Below are 18,017 nucleotides of genomic sequence, written 5' to 3' on the forward strand. Positions count from 1 at the left end.
TTACTGTGTGCGGGTGCGGTGCTGGGTGCAACTGGGAACAGCAGGGCCCCTCCCATCACCACCTGGCCCAGACACAGACATTCCGCAGCCACACTGCAATAACCATCGAACAGACAACTGGGGGCCACTCCCTACTCTGGGGGTCTGAAAGCTCTCCCTCCCAGTGGGTGACATGTGGGGTTCCTAGGTTCCAGGCAGAGGGGCTGGGAAAGTGTGGGCCTTCCCCAAGGAAGGGCAGGTGGCCAGTCTAATGGGGGAGGCTCCAGAACCAGCCAGACCTGCAGACCAAGCTAAGGGCTTCAGCTTTTCCTAAGAAGAGCAGCAGAGGGACCCATCCAATGTGCTTGCTGAGGGCAATAGGCTGGCAGGAAGATGGATGGAGCGGTGGGATGCGTGGACTTGACCGTGGCCATGACCGATGGGGAGAAACAGACTCCAAGACAGCTGGCGGGCATGGCCGACAAAGCCTGCTGGAGGAGGGGGAATAGGGGTCAGGGAAAGGAGCCGCTGAAAGAGAAGATTTGGAATGAGGCAAGAGGAAAGAACAGATGGACGGACCAGCCAGCCTGGGGTGGTCTGCAAGGGAGAAGCTGGGTAGAGAGACCAGCGAGGGAGGTGGGAGAGAAGGCGGGGAGGTTTTAACTGTGTACCTGCTCCCGGGAGGTGAGGATCAGTAGTGGGACTCGTGAAGAGGACCTTCTGGCTGCAGGGATGTGGACCGTGGTGTCAGGACTGAACAGGGGTGAGGAAATGGCGCAGCCAGAGCAGTGGTTCAAGGGGCTACCCTCTGAGGGGTGAATACGGGTTGGCGGGAGGAGGGTGGGGAGCAGGGAGGGTCAGCAGGTGGGGGACAGAGGAGGTGGCAGGAGATGCTGGAGGGAGTGGAAAGTGGGGAGGGTCCCGGCAGCACGAGGCTCCTGAGGAGGGGTTCCCGGGTGGAGGGGGGAGGCTGGGGAGCTTCCCCAGGTGGACGCGCGGCCCATGGCTGCAGAGGAGGCGAGAGCGTGTGTTCCCAGCCTGCGGACAGCTCAGGGGTCAGGGAAGCGGAGGTGGCTGGGTTCAGCTGCTGGAATGTCATTTCCCACTGGTTTGGAGCCTGTTTCCACATCGTTATTTCGAGACGGATGATCGAGTGGTTCATTTTATGTTTGGAGAAGTTGAGGTTCTCCAAACAAGAAGCTGGGAGAGGTTATGTGGGGCTGCTCACAGGGGCCTATCTGAACGGGCCCTGATCCCTTTCCCATGTTTAACTCATGGGTTATCTCATGCCACTGCAGCGGAAAGACAGATCTGGAGGGCAAGGTTAGATGGCTGAAAGGCATGGGCTTTGGAGTCAAGCTGATGTGACTATCTCACTTCCTCACAGTGTGGCTTAAATCACAACCTCTGGACACTTCAGTTTCCTCATCAAGAAGAGGAGAGATAACATGTGACTTGGGCTTATTTTCAGAATCAAATGAGATGCAGCCTGTCTGGTACAACGCGGTCTGGTATGAGGGGTGTGATGAATGTTAGTCTCGGTGTCAGCATCCAGCTACAGGATGTCTCCATCTCTCAGAAGCGATTTGATTGACTATTTATTTATTTATTGCTGTGCTGTGTGGCTTGTGAGATCTTAGTTCCACCACCAGGGATTGAACCTGGGCCCTGGCAGTGAAAGCGCCAAGTCCTAACCACTGGACCACCAAGGAATTCCCTATTTTTTAAACATCTTTATTGGGGTATAATTGCTTTACAATGGTGTGTTAGTTTCTGCTTTATAACAAAGTGAATCAGTTATACAGATACATAGGTTCCCATATCTCTTCCCTCTTGCGTCTCCCTCCCTCCCACCCTCCCTATCCCACCCCTCTAGGTGGTCACAAGCCACCAAGCTGATCTCCCTGTGCTATGCGGCTGCTTCCCACTAGCTATCGATTTTACGTTTGGTAGTGTATATATGCCCATGCCACTGTCTCACTTTGTCACAGCTTCCCTTTCCCCCTCCCCATATCCTCAAGTCCATTCTCTAGTAGGTCTGTGTCTTTATTCCCGTCTTACCCCTAGGTTCTTCTTGACCTTTTTTTTTTTTCCCTTAGATTCCATATATATGTGTTAGCATACGGTATTTGTTTTTCCCTATTTGTTTTTAAAGAAAACGGAACTGCCGGAGGTTCAAGTCTCTAGAGATCCAGGGCGAGCAGAACCTTCCATTTACTAGGTTTGTGAAAGCAGGTGTAATTCCTCAAAAATCAAAGACATCAAACACATCTAACACTTGTAAAGATTCTATTTACTGATTCCCTTTGTTATTTAAAACACTGTCAACGTGAATAAAGCTCTGTGTTTTCAAGTAAATAGCAGAGCACTTTGCAGTGGAAGAAATGGCAACTTGGGCCAAGAAACCTAACCACGCGTAGTTCGCATTGTTTGTTTCTCATGTGCACTGACCAGCAGTAAGAGGTCTCCATTACAACGTTATTTACAGATGGCAAAAGTAAAAGGGAAACCATCACCATCACTACTGCAATGCGATCTTTCCTGACTCTGTTGTCCGTGTTGACGAAACACACATTAAAGCATCGACAGACAGCCCACTTGTCTCAGAGACTCAAGACCCTCAGCAATGCAGGGTTTTGTGCTGTGGGTATTGATGTTTCACTGGAAAATAAACAGCATCAATAACAAGTCCTAGGGAAAATGTCAAGTACTGGTTTTTCTAAACGTTACTGCTTCCTGTGATTCCTTCTGTTGATTTACATTTTAAAAATATTGAGGCCCAACATAAATTAAAATTACTTTTTTAAAAAAGGACTGGCTTTTGTTTGTTTGTATTTGTACTTAAAAAAAAAAAAAATTCCTGTTTCAGTGTGCCTCAGGCCCCGGGGAAATTACAGAGATAAACGTTGGTGAACTAAATGAGTTACTGGGATTTCTTTCTGTCTGTGGCAACCCAAACTGAAGATTAATAATGGAGATACAAATACCCAAACTAAAACAGAGCTGCTAGGGCAACAACCTTTCATTTGCTTTGTGCACAAAAACGCACTCAGGCTTCTGCGCTGAGACTGCTGGATAGAGCCGCTTCTTAAAAACCAGATTCTCAAGCTCCAGTCCTGGCCTGGTGGACCCAGGAATCTGATGATCAGAGATTCTGGAGCCACCGGTGAATATAATATGTGTAATAATAACATCCCAGTTATTATCCTGATGCCATCTAATAATAATCCTGTACTTTCAGACCAAAAATTCTATTTGTAAATAAAATGATGGCATGAAAGCAAACAGGGTTTCCTAATGAAATGCCCACACTGACTTGTAGTATCTGTATAAAGGTACTAACATGGAATCCTGTAAAATTTCTCTCTTCCCTCTCTTTTTCCACAACATTGATTCCTCCTTCTCTGCCTGGGGCTTCTTTGCACATGGGCCACTGAGGGAGTGCAGACAGTAATGCTGAGTCCAGGCAGGGCCACCAGACCAGGAGACCACGGGGCCAGGCCTTGCAGTGTGGCAGGGCTCAAGAATCTTCCTTCCCGTCCTTTCTGTTGATTTGTATTTTTAAAAGGTGAAAAAGGACATCAGGACTGGTCAGGAAAAGCGTACGTTCACGCTTACATCTACACGAGAGGCTGCAGATCAGCCCGAGGAGACAGTTCATTTTACCCCAATGATCCTCAGTTAATGCCTCTGAGTTTTCGGAGGGAGAAAACGCTCTCTGGCAGTGGAAAAAGTAGCAGGGATTGGAAAAGCTGTGACGTCTCTGTATTAAAATTCTTTTTCCCTTCAGCAACACTTCCTGACTCGCCAAGGCACTGGGGATAATTTATGGATAATGGGGCCCAGGTTCTGGTAAAATAACTGAATTAATGAGAAAGAAGCCAACACCGCAGGCTACCCCAAATGAAGCAAGCTCTCCTTTGCATTGTGTTGGGTTTTCTTGTTAAGTACAGGTTCCTGCACTGATCCAGGTGGGACACAGCCCAGACAGATCCCCCATCAGAATGATGAGGAACCTATGGTTTCGTTCGTCTGAAAGATCGCACAGAAGATGCCCCTTTCTTTTCTTTCAGAGTCATTCCCTCATTTTGGCAACAGGAAGTTGGGTCTTCTCTTTCCCTGAGGGCGTGTGGGTTGTAAATGGGACATTAAAGAAAAAGTCAATAGGAGGCCATTTACAACAGGATTGTTTGCCAGGCAGGATTCAGTGCTGGGCATTGTGCCCCTGCTTGGAAAGGACCAATTTTATCTATCACATTATTGAAATAATAGGAAGGTCAGTGGAGGCTGGCCACAGTCTCCTCTCATGAAAATTCGGATGACCCTAGGAGCTGGGGAGCACAGCAACCAACCGGTTACTGCTGTCCCATAGCCCCGTCAGCCTTCCACTCGCTGCATGAGAACTCGTGGGCTCCTGCCAAATGGCGAGTTTTCTTTGTTGTGTTGTTATCGTTGCTTTTCATTTTGTTTTGTTTTGAAAATTTGTTTATTGCTCACCTTGCAAACTCAAGATAGTCAAACTAATCTAGAAACACACATGAGGAATACTAATAATTTCTGCATTCTTTTCACAATGTCAGAAAATAAGCAGTCATAAGACAGAAAAAGCACCAAAATATCTCCAGGGAAGGATCCTGACCAACACCCTGTGCCCACGTAATTATCAAGCCACGAGGACCAGGCTGTGTGGTGGCATTTCCACAACTGCACAAACTGCTCTCACTGCTCTGCTGCCTGGGTCCCGGCACACAGTCCTGAGCCAGATGAGATCGCAGTTCTGTCGTAGGCACCTTCCCAGCCCACCATGCGGTCAGCACAGAGCAGGAGAGCAGACCATGCAGGGAGGGGGCCCGCCACGCTCCAGGTGGGACAGGGATCAGCCATTCACCTATTTTTCAAACTGTCCTTGGCGGCGGGAGCCGCTCAGAGAGCACGTTGGGCCCAGTGAAGATGAATGGTACTTCTGCGAGACGTGGTCAGCAGCATGGTGAGAAAGTGGGGCCCTCCTGGGGGGAGGCAAGGCCTCGTCCTCAGGCAGGTGAGGCAAAGCAACCTAATCAGCTTTCTGAGGGGAAGGTGATGGTCTTCCCAGCCAGCTCTCAGAATTTAAGACCCCACTTCCTAACTGGACATGCAGCCCCTCCTGCTGAGGGCACGGCCCTTCCCACAACCGTCCACAGTTCTCACCCAAGTCCAACTGCCTCATCCCCACTGCACACAATCTCTTCCAGGGCCTAAAGTGAATTATTAGGCCTTGGTGTCTACACTGACAGTGGTTTTACATCTCAATTGACACTGTCTCAGAGCAAAACAGCTTTGCTTATGTCATGACCTGGTCCCTACACCTGCCCCATAAATATACATTAACTGAAACAAAAGTTCTGTGAAAACTTCCTAAACTTCCTGCCTGTGACGAAGTTTGGTATTTTGCCATCTCATTACCCAAAACTTAGCTGGGTGAGACCCACAGAACTGATCTCCCAAACCACTCGTGGGGCACCAGGTGCCGCGTGAACACTGACACAGGCCACATGGGTGACTGCGCTTGACGGCACAGCCAGAGAGTGCAACAGCCCACAGCTACCGCGGGGCACAGCCCCCTGGAAGTGAGCAACCCACAGGTGGCGGGAGCGGTGCCACGACCTACGTGTGTAATTTGCTCAGGCTCTCCCATTTTCTCTGCAGTTGATTTGCATCTCATGTCCTTCCAAAGAGAAGGGGCACTGATGCCAGAGCCGTGCTGGAACGGAGCTTGCTGGCAGCAGCAATGGGGGGAGAGGGGAGGGCAGCTGACGACAGCCCAGATCAGTGTTTAATTGGGGGGGGGGGAGAGGCTTCAGTGACTTCACCAGGCGAGCCCAGGAGACAAGGAGGCATTAACTCCAAAGCAGGAGGGCTGTCACACACCAGCACACTCAGCCCCAATAAACTAGTTCCCTCCTGGGCGACTGCGGGGTTTTCTAGCTCCTTCATCAATCTGGCTCACCTGGAGACACTCACCTGTAAGACAATGGGAAGCTGCTCAGGTGGGTTCCTGTTCTCCACGCCCATCGTGAGCCACACCTGGAAGGCGGTCAGCTGCTCAGCAAAGAAGGGGCTGTGCTGTGGGACGAGCAGAGGGTTAGTCAGGGGCTCTCCTTCTTCACCCAGCTCTGCCTTTATACACCACCCCCACCATCGATTCAGCCGTGTGTCTTTGTGAGGCCCTGACTCCACTCGGCCACCACCATCCAGGCGAGGGGACACAGGGCTGGGCCATACCAGAGGAGGTGGTGAGACATGGTCAGACCAGGACGTTTCATACGGCAGAGCCAGAGGCTGCAAGGACAGACTGGGTGTGGGTAAGAGAGGGTTGCAGTAAGGTTAATGCCGGGGCTTGGGCCTAAACACCCGGAAGCGGGGTCCCAAGACTTGAGGCAGGAAGACTGAAAGAGGAGCACGTTTGGGAGGAGCACGTGGGGAACTCAGCTTGGACACACTGAGTTTAAGGTGCCTACTGGACACCCGACCGAGACATCTGGGGGATGATGGCCCACGTGAGCCCGCAGTCCAGGAGATGGGTCTGGGCTGGAGAGACAGATCTAGTTTAAAGTTAAGTGAGAAACAGAGGGGACCCTGGGCTGAGCCCTGGAGCCCCCCAAGAGCGAGAGGCCAAGGAGGTGGAGACACAAGGGTAAGGCCAGCAGAGGGGGATCAGGAGTGGGTGGTGGCCAGGTTGCCAGGGAGGAGTGTTTTAGGGGGAGGACATGGTCGGCACCTTCCATACCTGTACAGGGTCAGGCAGGACCAAGGTCCAGAGCAGATGGTGACAAGGAGGGCCCTGGAGACCATTAAGGATGTAACAGGAGGGCCCTGGTAGTGGGCAGAAGCACAACCGGACTGGGTTCAAACAGAAGAAAAGATGATTCAGAGGCTCAAGAATAGACAGTTCTTTGCAGGAATCTGGCTGCAAAGGGGAAGGAGAGACATGGGGAGGTGGGGGCGGGAAAGCGGATGGGGTCACGTGACTAGGAATTTCTTTTTAAAGGTGGGAGAATAAGGGCGTATTTGTAAGAGGGGGAAACTGCTGATGAAGGAGGGAGGTGCTGGGCTAGGGCCTTGGCGAGTGGACACCTGGCGCACAGGTTGGGGGTAGCACTGCTGGGAGCAGGAGATGCAACACAGCTGGGCCAGGATGCAGGACAAAGGCCAATGTGGCAGGACTTACAGAGGATCCCTCTATCGCTCCTGTCTCTCAGCGAGGTGGGAAAAGGAGGTGCTGTGGATGGAGGGAAGAGCGAGCGGAGAGGCGACGGGAAGGAAGGAGATGCGTCCGGGCAGCCTGCCAGGCAGCGTTTAAGGCACCTGGAGGGTCGTGACCGCAGCAGGTCACAGTGGGCTTCCCCAGCTTGGCAGTGGGGGTGCGGAGGGTGGCTTGTCCTTGCGCAGGCACTGAGGAGGGGATGCCTTTAGTGGAGATGACGAGGACGAGGGAAACTGCAGAAGTAGCGGCTCAGGTAGGAGGGGGCCCAGGCTGTCAGAAGGAGGTCCGGGAACTGAGAGACCAAGCAGTAGGACTGCTGGGTTTCCTGTCTTACATAGGCATTTCCACTTAATACCCAGCTCTGCTGTCCCTGAGCTCCAGACAGAAAGAATTCCAAATCTCTGCCTCCAGCCCACTCCTCTCTGTCCCACTCTGTCTCCCCAGGGGGAAAGCGGGTGTTTGTGTAAGGAAGGGTGGGTGGGAAGGCAGGGATGCGGGCTGCAACCCCAGGTTCCTGCACGTGTGGAAGTGTGCGCAGAGGACTTCAAACCGTGGGCACGGCTCCGGCAGAGCTGTGAGCCAGACCAGGTGTGTTCCCACCGCACCCTCCACAGAGGGGCCTGGTGGTCAGAGCCATGGTGCGTGCCCTTGTAAAGAAGTCAGTGTTGCATGAGAATTCGGCAGAGGACTTTCACACTTAGGAATGCGTGTTCTTGCAAAGTCAGTGTACGTGAAGTTAATCAAATTTGGAGGGCAACTTGGGGACTGGGATGGAGCCCCCAAAGTGATTTTCCTGTTTTTAAGTGTGAGTTATTCACAAATTGGTTTAAAAACAATAATCTTGTTAAATGCTCCCTCCCCAGCTGTACTGAGTGAGGGGGACCTTCAGTCTGGGAGGGGAAGTCGGGAAACTCAGATAATTCCACCTCCCCCCATTTCCTTCACTTAGTTTTGCCTTATGGATGCAAACACGCTGCTCATTGCTGAAGAAGCCGCTCAGTCCCGAATGACAAACATTCCTGATCTTTTCACCTAAAGCTGACAAAGAGGGAAAAGCCTTTGGCCATCGAAGTATGCTGTGAGGTTTGTCATGCTTCTTAAAGCCACGGGGAAGATGACAGATCAGATCAGCACCCCACCATAAGTGTGGTTCAGCATTTTAAGTAACACTTCACAGAACAGCTCAAGAGTTGCCCCATGAGTGCCTGAGATTATTCACAGAGTTGATGTTTTGGGCCAAATCTTCATGATTACCTCCCGGAAATACCGTGTAGATTCTTGGGGGGGAAGAAGCAGAACCCAGGATGAGTGTTCTGGAGGAGAGCTCACAGATCGTGGGCAGAGGCTCTGAGTCATGTGGCCATGTGGCCTGGGCCTCCTGGGACGATTCTGATGCCAGGTGGTCAACCCTGTGGTTAGCCCATGTGTCAGACGGGCTGGGGGGGTCTGAAAACAGGCGCCAAGCGTGAAGGACTAAGAGCAGAAAGGCCAGCTCTGAGCACAAAGAGCCACGCCTGACCCTGGGGCCAATCCACCGTGACTTGTGAGGTCACTGTGGGGAGGGAGGAGAGCTAGTTCATCTCAACACACTCCTACTCTTCTCACCTGCCATCCCCAGTCCAAACACACTTATGTTGGCTGTTTCACAGTAAGTGAAGATTTCTTAAACGGATACCAAAAGCCCTAACCATAAAAGAAAAAACATTGGTAAACTGGATATGGTAAAACAAGAAACTTTTGTTCAAGTAAAAACATTAAAAAAGTGAAAATCAAGTCTGCAGAATGAAGATATTCACAATGTGTGACAAAGGATTTGTATTCAGAATATAAATAGAACCACTACAAATCGATAAGAAACATAACGCAAAAGAAGAAGGATCACATGGCTTGAACAGGCAATTTATAAAAGAGGATATTCAAAAAGCCAATAAAAACACGAAACAGGGCTCAACTCTATTAACCATCGGGGAAATACAAGATAAATCTCAATGAATACCTTTACATAATGAACCAGAATAGCTGAAATGAAAAAACAAAAGGTGGAAAACATCCAGTATTGATGAGGACATGGGACAACTAAAACTCTCATACATCGTGGGAAGGACTGGAAATTGACTCACAGCCACTTTGGAAAACTGTCCGGCAGTTTGTACTGAAACTGAAAATATGCACACCTGGTGACCAGAAATCCCACTCCTCGTGTGCACACCTGACATTAACACACCAGAGCACGAGGAATTCGCGGTACCTGGCCACACCCACCCACTCGCCTCAAGCACAAAATTTAAGGGGGCACCAAAAAACATAGTAATTCAGATAAAAAAAACCTTAATGCAATATTTCAGAAAATAAAAATTAATATAAAAATCTATAATGAACAAAATATCAAAATTTCATAGAAAGACAGGTCCAGCATGACTGATTTCTCCTTTTGTCTCAGGCTCCAGCGTCTCGGCTGGGCAGTGGCCAGCACAGTTCGTGAGGTCCATGGGATAGACCATGACCTTTGGGGTTTCCACACTGTGATAGGAGTGAGCTGCAAGTGAATGGAGCAAACTTGGCATTGAGTGGAGGCAGCCAGACACAAGGATTCTATTTACCCAAGTACCAACCCCTCAGGGCAGCACACACCCTGGCGGAGGTGGTGGCCAGAGCAGGAGGGGCATCGGGGGACCGCTGATGTTCTAAGTGGGTGCTGGTTACGCGAGTGCGCTCAACTTGTAAATTCACCAAGCTGCACGTTACGATGCCTGCAATCTTCTATGTGTATGTTATGCTTCCAAAAGAATGAAAACTAAATAAAACAGCTAGCGTGTGGCCTCCACCAGGTATCCCTCCCAGTGACAATTTGGTGAGATTATTCCCAGAGGCAGAATCCTGAATCTAGTAGATGAGAAATGAAGCTGAAGACGCTTGAAAGGAGGCCTGGCACTGGAGGGAGGGGTGAGGACAGAACCGTGGGGCTTTATCTGAGAGGTGTGCAGCTCTGACCCCTTGACGGTACAAAGGAAAACCAGGCACACAGCACAAAAAAGCATGAGTTGAACGAGGTTCCCGAACACATGTTTGTGGTGACAGGCCCTGTCCCTGTGGAGGTGGAGCGTGTGAGGAGCCGGAGGCCAGGACTGTTCCCCACGGAGACTTGTCCCTGCCTCAGGGTTTAGGGTCTCCCAGGCAATGCCAAACATATAGGCGAGAGCCAAGTGAAGGCCCTGCCGGCGCCCACTTCAGGGTTCAAGACGCAAGGCTGGCTTCGACTCCCTTGTAAGTGCGTTAAAGGAAAGGTGGGTGGAGAGCGGCGAGCTGCTGGAGCAGGCACCGCAAGTGCTGGTGGAGAACCCAGCAGTGGGCACACGGGTGCTCGATGCAGAGTTCTTCCAACTTTGCTGTAGGTTTGAAAATGTTCATAATAAAATGGGAAAAAAATTCAAGCAATGAAGGAGGAAAGATAAGATAGAGAGGGAGGGCCTCATAGCCCAGTTACCCCAGTCTCGGGGGGAATCGAAATCACCTGAGTTAACACACATGCATACAACCCTCCCCCTCCGTCACAGACATACACGCACGTATACACATGTACATGGACACACACCCCACAGAGAACACACACACTCATACCCCATAGATATACGCAGGCACACAAATATATATGCACATACACCCCCCACAGAAATACATATGTACACACACACACACACACACACACACACACGCACCCAGGCCCCTGACTCAGTAAGGTTGAAAGCTTCCCTTTCAATCTTACTGATGTGATGTGCACTGAAAGTTAAAAACCTCTGCAGTGAGACGTGGGTGCCTCTGGCTGCAGTCAGGGCTTTGTGAATACACCAAGGGCCAGGAACCCTTGTGTCCAGCATGTACCACGTACCAGGCTCTGTCCTCCAGTCCTCACGTGCTCCTTGAATTGGATACAACTATAGTTCCCGTTTTAAAACAAGGAAACTGAGGCACCGGGGGGCTAAGCTGCCCACTGTGGTCTCTCCAATGGCGCCCAGAGACGACGGTGTGGGGAGAAAAGGCCAGTGACTCCGATCTCCAAGCCCCACCCTCCAACCCGTCCCCTCAGTGGACAGCTTGGAGCCACCTGCTTCCTCCCGGCTCCCCCCACCACTCCCCCAGTCCTGAACACCTGCCCGGTCCCTTGGAGGGTCAGATGGGGGATCTAATTGTGCTCTAACTTGATGGGTGGCTTTTCTCTTTTCTCAATGGTTACTTGAGGGAAGGGACCGGGTCTCACCCACGTGCACCCAGACGTGGTGTCTGACGCACAGCAAACGCTCATCAAATGAACAAATCTTGAATGAAAACAGGAGGGGCTGTATGTGCAGGGGATGCAACAGGGGGTTCTTGGTGAGCTGATGTAATGACCCCCGGCGGGGTGGGGGGAGAGTCGATTTGCCTGCCTCAGGAGCCACAAGTGAAACGACATTAACTCGAGGATGACCAGACCACCACCTAGGAAAGTACATGGGGACCAGACATCCCCTCAGGGCCAAGCCTCAGCCTTAGAGGCTTCACCTGGCCACTGGGCAGCAGGGCCGCAAGTCGAGAGCATCCGTTCGTGGTAAAAAGGCTGAGAACCTGGGATCAGGGAGTGCACGTCAAGAAAAGCAGACCTATGACAGCAACACTGCAGAGATGACGTTTTTAAGAGCTGACCATTTCATAAGCTAACTTTAACCCCTGGTTGGTGCAATCTTTTAAGCTTCTGGATAATGCATCTTCTCCCAGGTGGGTGAGGGCTGTCTCTGACACCCGACCAGGGGCTCTGCAGACCAGCTGGCCAGAGAAGCAGCTGCCGCAGTGGACCACGCAGGATGCCCTGGGAGGACTCACCCGAAATGCCGTGCCTTCTTCGATGATGGTCGGCAGCTGGGAGAGACAAATGTCGACAGCCAGGTCCCAGGCCTGCCTGGGGAGAGCAGAGAGGAACCCAAAAAGCATTACTGACGGGCTCACCCAGAGGGACCCAACAGCAGAGCAGCCTGTGGGTGGCTGAGTCGGGGCAGAGCCGCTGGTGAAGGGCACAGGAGGTGAGGAACTCTCAGCTAGCTAAAGCCATTTTGTTTATGACAGTTTTTCTCTTCAAATTGAAAGGAGAAAAAGCTCAGGAAAAATAAAGAGACTTGACCACTTTCTAATGCAGTTTCTTCCCCCAACTTGAGCCCACCTAGCGCGGCAGCCTGCCCATGCTGATGGCAGCTGGGGTACTGGGTGACCGGACCATGGCAGCATCACACACAAACCTGCCATGAAAAGCCATGGTCAGGCCAAGGCGCTTCACCAGAGACGGGCCAGGTGGGGCTGGGAGAAAGGGTCCGCCTCGGCCCACCCACTGCCAGGCCCCTGCACCCCTCTGTGGGTGGTCGGCACCTGTGCCCAACACAAACCACTTGGGACAAGACAGGTGGTGCTCTGTATGCTGGGGATGCAGCAGCCTCTTTGATGAGTAGTCCTGGCCACCTTCTCCAACTTCTTGTGGCGCCGGACCCAGCTCCGCACGCTTACAAGATGTGCAAGACAAGGTGGTGCCGACTGGGTCATGGTGTCACCTTCCCAGGGTCAGTTTCACCACCTGTGAGGCAGGCTAAAGATAGCGTCTCCCACACAGGGTCCCATGAAGGCCTCGGAGGGTGGCTGACACGGAGGGACACACACAGAGGCCTACTATTTCCTGGCAACGTTTAACACCGATTCTAAACTGGACACAAACGATCCTCTTACTTTCTCTGTGGTCCCAGATTCAAGTGCGGATTCCCAAGGATATAACGATTTTCTAACTCTGACCCCCCTTTCTTTTAGAAACGTGCTCCTCGTGGAAAGAAAGTGATGGTCAGAACAAGGGGTTTAGTTTCTGGTATTGCAATCTCTTCCCAGCGCAATTTCCTGACACACTCAAGGATTCCATGTTAGGTTTATTTAGACTAATAACTGCCTGTTTGTGTGCAAGAGGCACCTATTCATGGGTCTTAATAAAGGATCAAAACAAGAATGAAAAATGAAAACATGCAGAAAAACAGTAAAAATGTAAGATGAACAAAAGAGTAGAGAACTCGTTTTCATTTTTCAAATATGTGGAATATATTTCTTTTTTCCCAGACTGGCCCCTTCTGCACAAGCACGCCCTTCCCCCACCAATCTAATTAAGAGGCAATCAGGAGATAATCAAAAGTTCCTCAAAGTGCGGGCAATAAATAGCTCCCATATGCTCAGTAAGTGCCCAGACTGCAGGCAAAATGGTTATTCTGCAGCATTGAGGGAGACACTTACTCTCTGTTAAGGCAGAAGTCAAGTCAGTTATTGCAATTAAGCTCTATAAAGATTCCTTGAACTTAATCAAATAAAAAGTTTTAACTTTAAGAGTTAGAAGAAAGTGTGTACCAGTTGGGGGGAGGTGATGTGGGCAGAGGGGGTCCAGGGCAGCTGATGGTCTTGCTACAGCTGCTACACAGTGGGCACCCCGAAACTGCACCTTCTGTAAAGCTGGCTTCTGTGCCCTCTTTCAGAACCATCTCCTCAAAATCACGAGGCAAGAAGAATTCTAACCCATTAAAGACGTCCCTACTGAGGTGTCCTAGACAGAGTATCAGAGGAACTAGGCTGCCCTAGCGAGACCTACTGGGGCGGCCTCAGTCCTTTCCAAGGAGTGAAACAAAACCTGACGCAGCTGCAGCGGGGCCTGGGCGCAAATCTTCTGAGTGTGGCCCGTTGGGCCTGCCGGCTCCCCAGGGCTGGCCCCCCACCTGGGTCCAATCACTCAGTGGGGTTGAGTCCCCACCAGCCGCACTCTTCTGTGCCAGAAAAGCAGCTCAGAGGAGACTGCTGGCTTGAAAGGAAGCCCCGGAGGAGGGATCCGCCTGTTGTCACCGGGACCAAGGCAGGACCATGACTGGAGGGGCACAGCTGTCTAATTGAGAGGGGACAAGGGACTCCGTTCAAGGCACCGAGGAGGACAGGAGGAAAGCAGAGGACGTGGGAGAACACCTAAGATCTACTGGACACCAAGTGGCCAAACACACTGCCAGCCAGCAGTGAGGCTGCGGCAAGCCCCAGGCTGAGGCCGGCAGAGAGCAGCAGGCTGGCACCGGGCTAGCCGGCCTCCCTCTGGGGCCTGTGGTCATTGATTCTCTACAAAAGGAAAGGGTCAGGTTGGGGACCTCAGAGTTCCCATCAAGCCCTAGATCACATGGCAGCCTTTTCAGCAGCACAACGGTACCCTCTGCTGAGCATTTACTCAAGTTGGTTAAAAGTGGCTACATTTTCTAGGGTAAAATCAAAACAAACTTGGAGTCTTAATTTGGGATTCTCACTAAGGGAAAGTGGGAAAGCAAGTCCTGTAAAACCTTGAGCCATGGCACCCAGGCGAGCATGGAACTTGGGAGGTGTCCGCGTTCACACTTCCCACAGCCCCTGTGACCAGCCGCACAGGCTGCGCCCCCAGGGAGGGAGGATCCCGGGCCTCCCCACCCCGAGGCGCAGACCAGCCGGGCTCTGAGCCGTGGGCTGCCGATGAATCACGGCCTGGAGAACGTGCCATCCAGGCAAGAGCTCGGGTTTTCAGGAAACGGGCCTAAGATGGCAGGCACCCAAGGAGTGGGCTGGGAGGACAGCCTTCCAAGAGCGCCCGGCTCCATCTGCACCGATCAGTCAGCCAGCCAGGCTCGCTCGATGGGAAGGAATGCACAGGTTATTACCATGGAGAAATGCAAGGTTTCAGGACCTGCTGAAATTGAAAGTGAAGGCAAACGGCTCCCTGGTGGCTTTGCATCAAAAATTAAACAGAAGCCGGGTGCTGAGCATTTCATCATTGGCACCCGTGCCTGAAGCAAAGTGTGAATGTGTATGACTTTGTGTTTTAACCTCAATTTTTGTTAGGCTTTGTTCCCTTCCTCCCCCTGCTGAAAATTCAACCTCTCCATCACCACCCAAGGAATATAGTAACTAGATGGCAAATTATTTATTCCAAATGCTCTTTCCGACTACCTTGGCTGTGCACTCCCTGGGGACGTACAAACTTTCGTCTATTTACGAGGAGGGAGAAAGAGCTATGGGCATTGTTGTTGAGTGTTTCAGCACCCGAAGGAGCTCTGCTGAAAGCCCACGGCAACGCTTCACTGGCAAGGAGCCCATGCGGCGCCTCAGACCTCAGGGGCAGCTGGCAAACCTGAGTGCAGGCGAGCATGACCTTCCAGGTTTCCGGGCCTCACATTCTCCTGCCTTTGCATCTGAGCCCACTGCCTGTTCCCTCCGCTCTCCCACCTCCCCTAAGGCCAGGACTTTGAGCAGGATACCTGCCACCCAGGACAGAGACCACATCCCCAGCCTCCCTAGACCAGGCACCACACACGGCTGCGGGGAAGAGCAGAGATCCGTGTCCCTCCTGTGAGCCACTCAGCCACACAGGAAAGAGGAACAAATCCCCATTTGTAAAGCCATTGGATCTGGTGTTACCAACTGATATTCCAACCACTACCTCTAACTATCCCCAGAGGAGGAGGGAAACATGTGGCAGTCTTTCCATCTTAACCAAGTCAGTGGCCCTCAACGTGGCTGCATGCCCTATACAGCTGCCTGACCCAGTGTTTACACCAAGTATTTCCGGTCTCTGACTTGGCATGAGACAATTCTGCATGATGTCATAAAGAAATAAACGTTGTCACTCACCCTGAGTGGTTTTCTCCTCCCTAGATCTACAACACAGTAGCACGGTCCAATCAGAGGGCCATGTTAAATGTGGCAGCTGGACACAATACCAGGACCCCACATGGTCCGACCCTGAGTCTGTGTCTGCAGTGACACGAGGAGGATTGGGTGTGCAAGGGCGTGACGCCCACCTGGAAACGCACAATGTGCCCAGGCTGGGTTGCCAGTGCTTGATACTCAATAAATACTCAGGCATGATTTCATGCCTTTTTAGAACGGCTTTTTATGTTCTTTACAAGGCCTCCCAATGCCCTGTGCATAGTGAGTATGCAACTACTTGTTAAATTAAATTATCCCTGCAACTGTTGTTTCAGTAACAATCCCATTTGGTTTGCTGTACGTTTGCTGTACAGTAACAAATATGGGACGAGTCTAATGCATGTGAATGATTTCCAACTCAGGATTTTAATGAGCTCTTTCTACAACATTTAAAAAATACCAAATGAGATCAAGTGCAGGTACTAAACCTCAGGGAATTCTACTAGTTACATTTTTTTTCATGCAAAGAAGCACACAATGATTCTTCTGTCTCCAGCTTTGCATTTTTGACAAGGGAGACTTCAACCTGAATAACTTAATTTTAAAAAATAGCTTTTAGTGTTTCAAAGGCTTAAAACATCGACACGTAGATTTTTAATTACAAAAGTAATATCTACCAACTTTTTTTATTTATTTATTTTTTTGCGGTACGCGGGCCTCTCACTGCTGTGGCCTCTCCCGTTGCAGAGCACAGGCTCCGGACGCGCAGGCTCAGCGGCTACGGCTCACGGGCCCAGCCACTCCGCGGCATGTGGGATCTTCCTGGACCAGGGTGCGAACCCGTGTCCCCTGCATCGGCAGGCGGACTCTCAACCACTGCGCCACCAGGGAAGCCCTCTACCAACTTTTAAAAGGGAGCATTCTCATTCCAATCCTCCTGTCCTGGTATTAGCACCATTAGCATCTTGTTATAATTTTATCCAGCCCTTTTCCCATGCATAATATAGAGGTAATTATACTGCTGATACAGTCTGGTGTTCTGTTTTTGTCATTTAACATATATTTTGTATAATAATAAATAATCTTCACAAAGTTTTAAGATGGCTTACATTTTTTCAAATATATGTATCTCAATTACATCCCCATTCTGTTAGGTACTGGGATTCTCCCCGGTTTCCCCTTTTATAGCTAATATTCTGACAAACGGCATTCTTTTTCAAAGCCTCTCTGACTGTCTCACCAGTCCCGTTCCTTGGTTCTTCCTCAGCAACCTGCTTAGTCCCTCTCCTGAGCTGGAATGGGTGGATGCAAAGTGGACAGGGCAGCAGGGGCTGGAGTGACGCGGGAGATGTCAGGGTCCAACAATGCCGGCTGGGAATGTGCTGGTCCAGGCTGGGTCAGGGGTCAGGCCGCCTCCCTGTCCAGGGTTGTGATCCCCAGAGCCCTCCCTCACAGCATCCTAATGCTGACCCCCACCTCTGAGTCCGCTTCCCACAGAACCCAACGTGCAACAACCAGGATTCGCCTAAAAGGGAGCGGAGAGGGTATCAGGCCACAGACAGTGAGCTTTGCAGGATGGAGGACCATGCAGGCTGAGGGACTAGATTGTACTCAAGTCTAGCTGCAGAGGGGCCCTGGAATGCGCAGGGAGGTTGGAACCAGGGAAGTAGAAAGACCCCAAGGGTGCATGTATGACTGCTAGCAATTCCATGTGCCCCGGGATACCCGGGAGGCTTTCCACATGTTCATCTGGGCCTCTGTGGGTTGCTGTGTTAGCTCACGTTTCTCTGTACAACAAATAAATACAAATGAGGATTTGTTTTATGAGATTCATGGAGAGCTAAACTTGCAGGCAAGAGGGCCATATTCCTAGTTTTAGAGTAGGGCATGGAAAGGTATCAGTAACAGAGACGGGAGGGATTATGAGACACTGCTGTTAGACTTTGGACCTTATATTAAACAGCACTTATACAAATCCCAGAATTCAGAAATGTTCTAAGAGGCCAATACTAGAGAAGGATCTATGGCATGATGAAGAGAGACAGGTGTGACTGTTCCGCACCAGCCATCTCTGCGTGCTTCCTCCCTGAGTCCC

The 18,017-nt window shown here is 51.0% G+C and overlaps 1 protein-coding gene across 4 annotated transcripts in view; it reads right to left on the bottom strand.

Moving 5' to 3' along the window:
• Positions 1-18,017, bottom strand: part of RPTOR (regulatory associated protein of MTOR complex 1) — a 347,367-nt gene that overhangs the window by 77,713 nt on the left and 251,637 nt on the right. For all 4 annotated transcript variants that reach the window (XM_073798118.1, XM_033847372.2, XM_033847375.2 and 1 more), the window contains exons 10-11: positions 12,077-12,152; positions 5,980-6,081 (exon numbers count right to left, since the gene is read on the bottom strand). In XM_073798118.1, the coding sequence (XP_073654219.1) occupies positions 5,980-6,081; positions 12,077-12,152 (178 nt within the window). The remainder of the gene's footprint in view (positions 1-5,979; positions 6,082-12,076; positions 12,153-18,017) is intronic.

Source organism: Tursiops truncatus, chromosome 20, assembly GCF_011762595.2.
Source record: "Tursiops truncatus isolate mTurTru1 chromosome 20, mTurTru1.mat.Y, whole genome shotgun sequence".
NCBI classification, from domain to species: Eukaryota; Metazoa; Chordata; class Mammalia; order Artiodactyla; family Delphinidae; genus Tursiops; species Tursiops truncatus.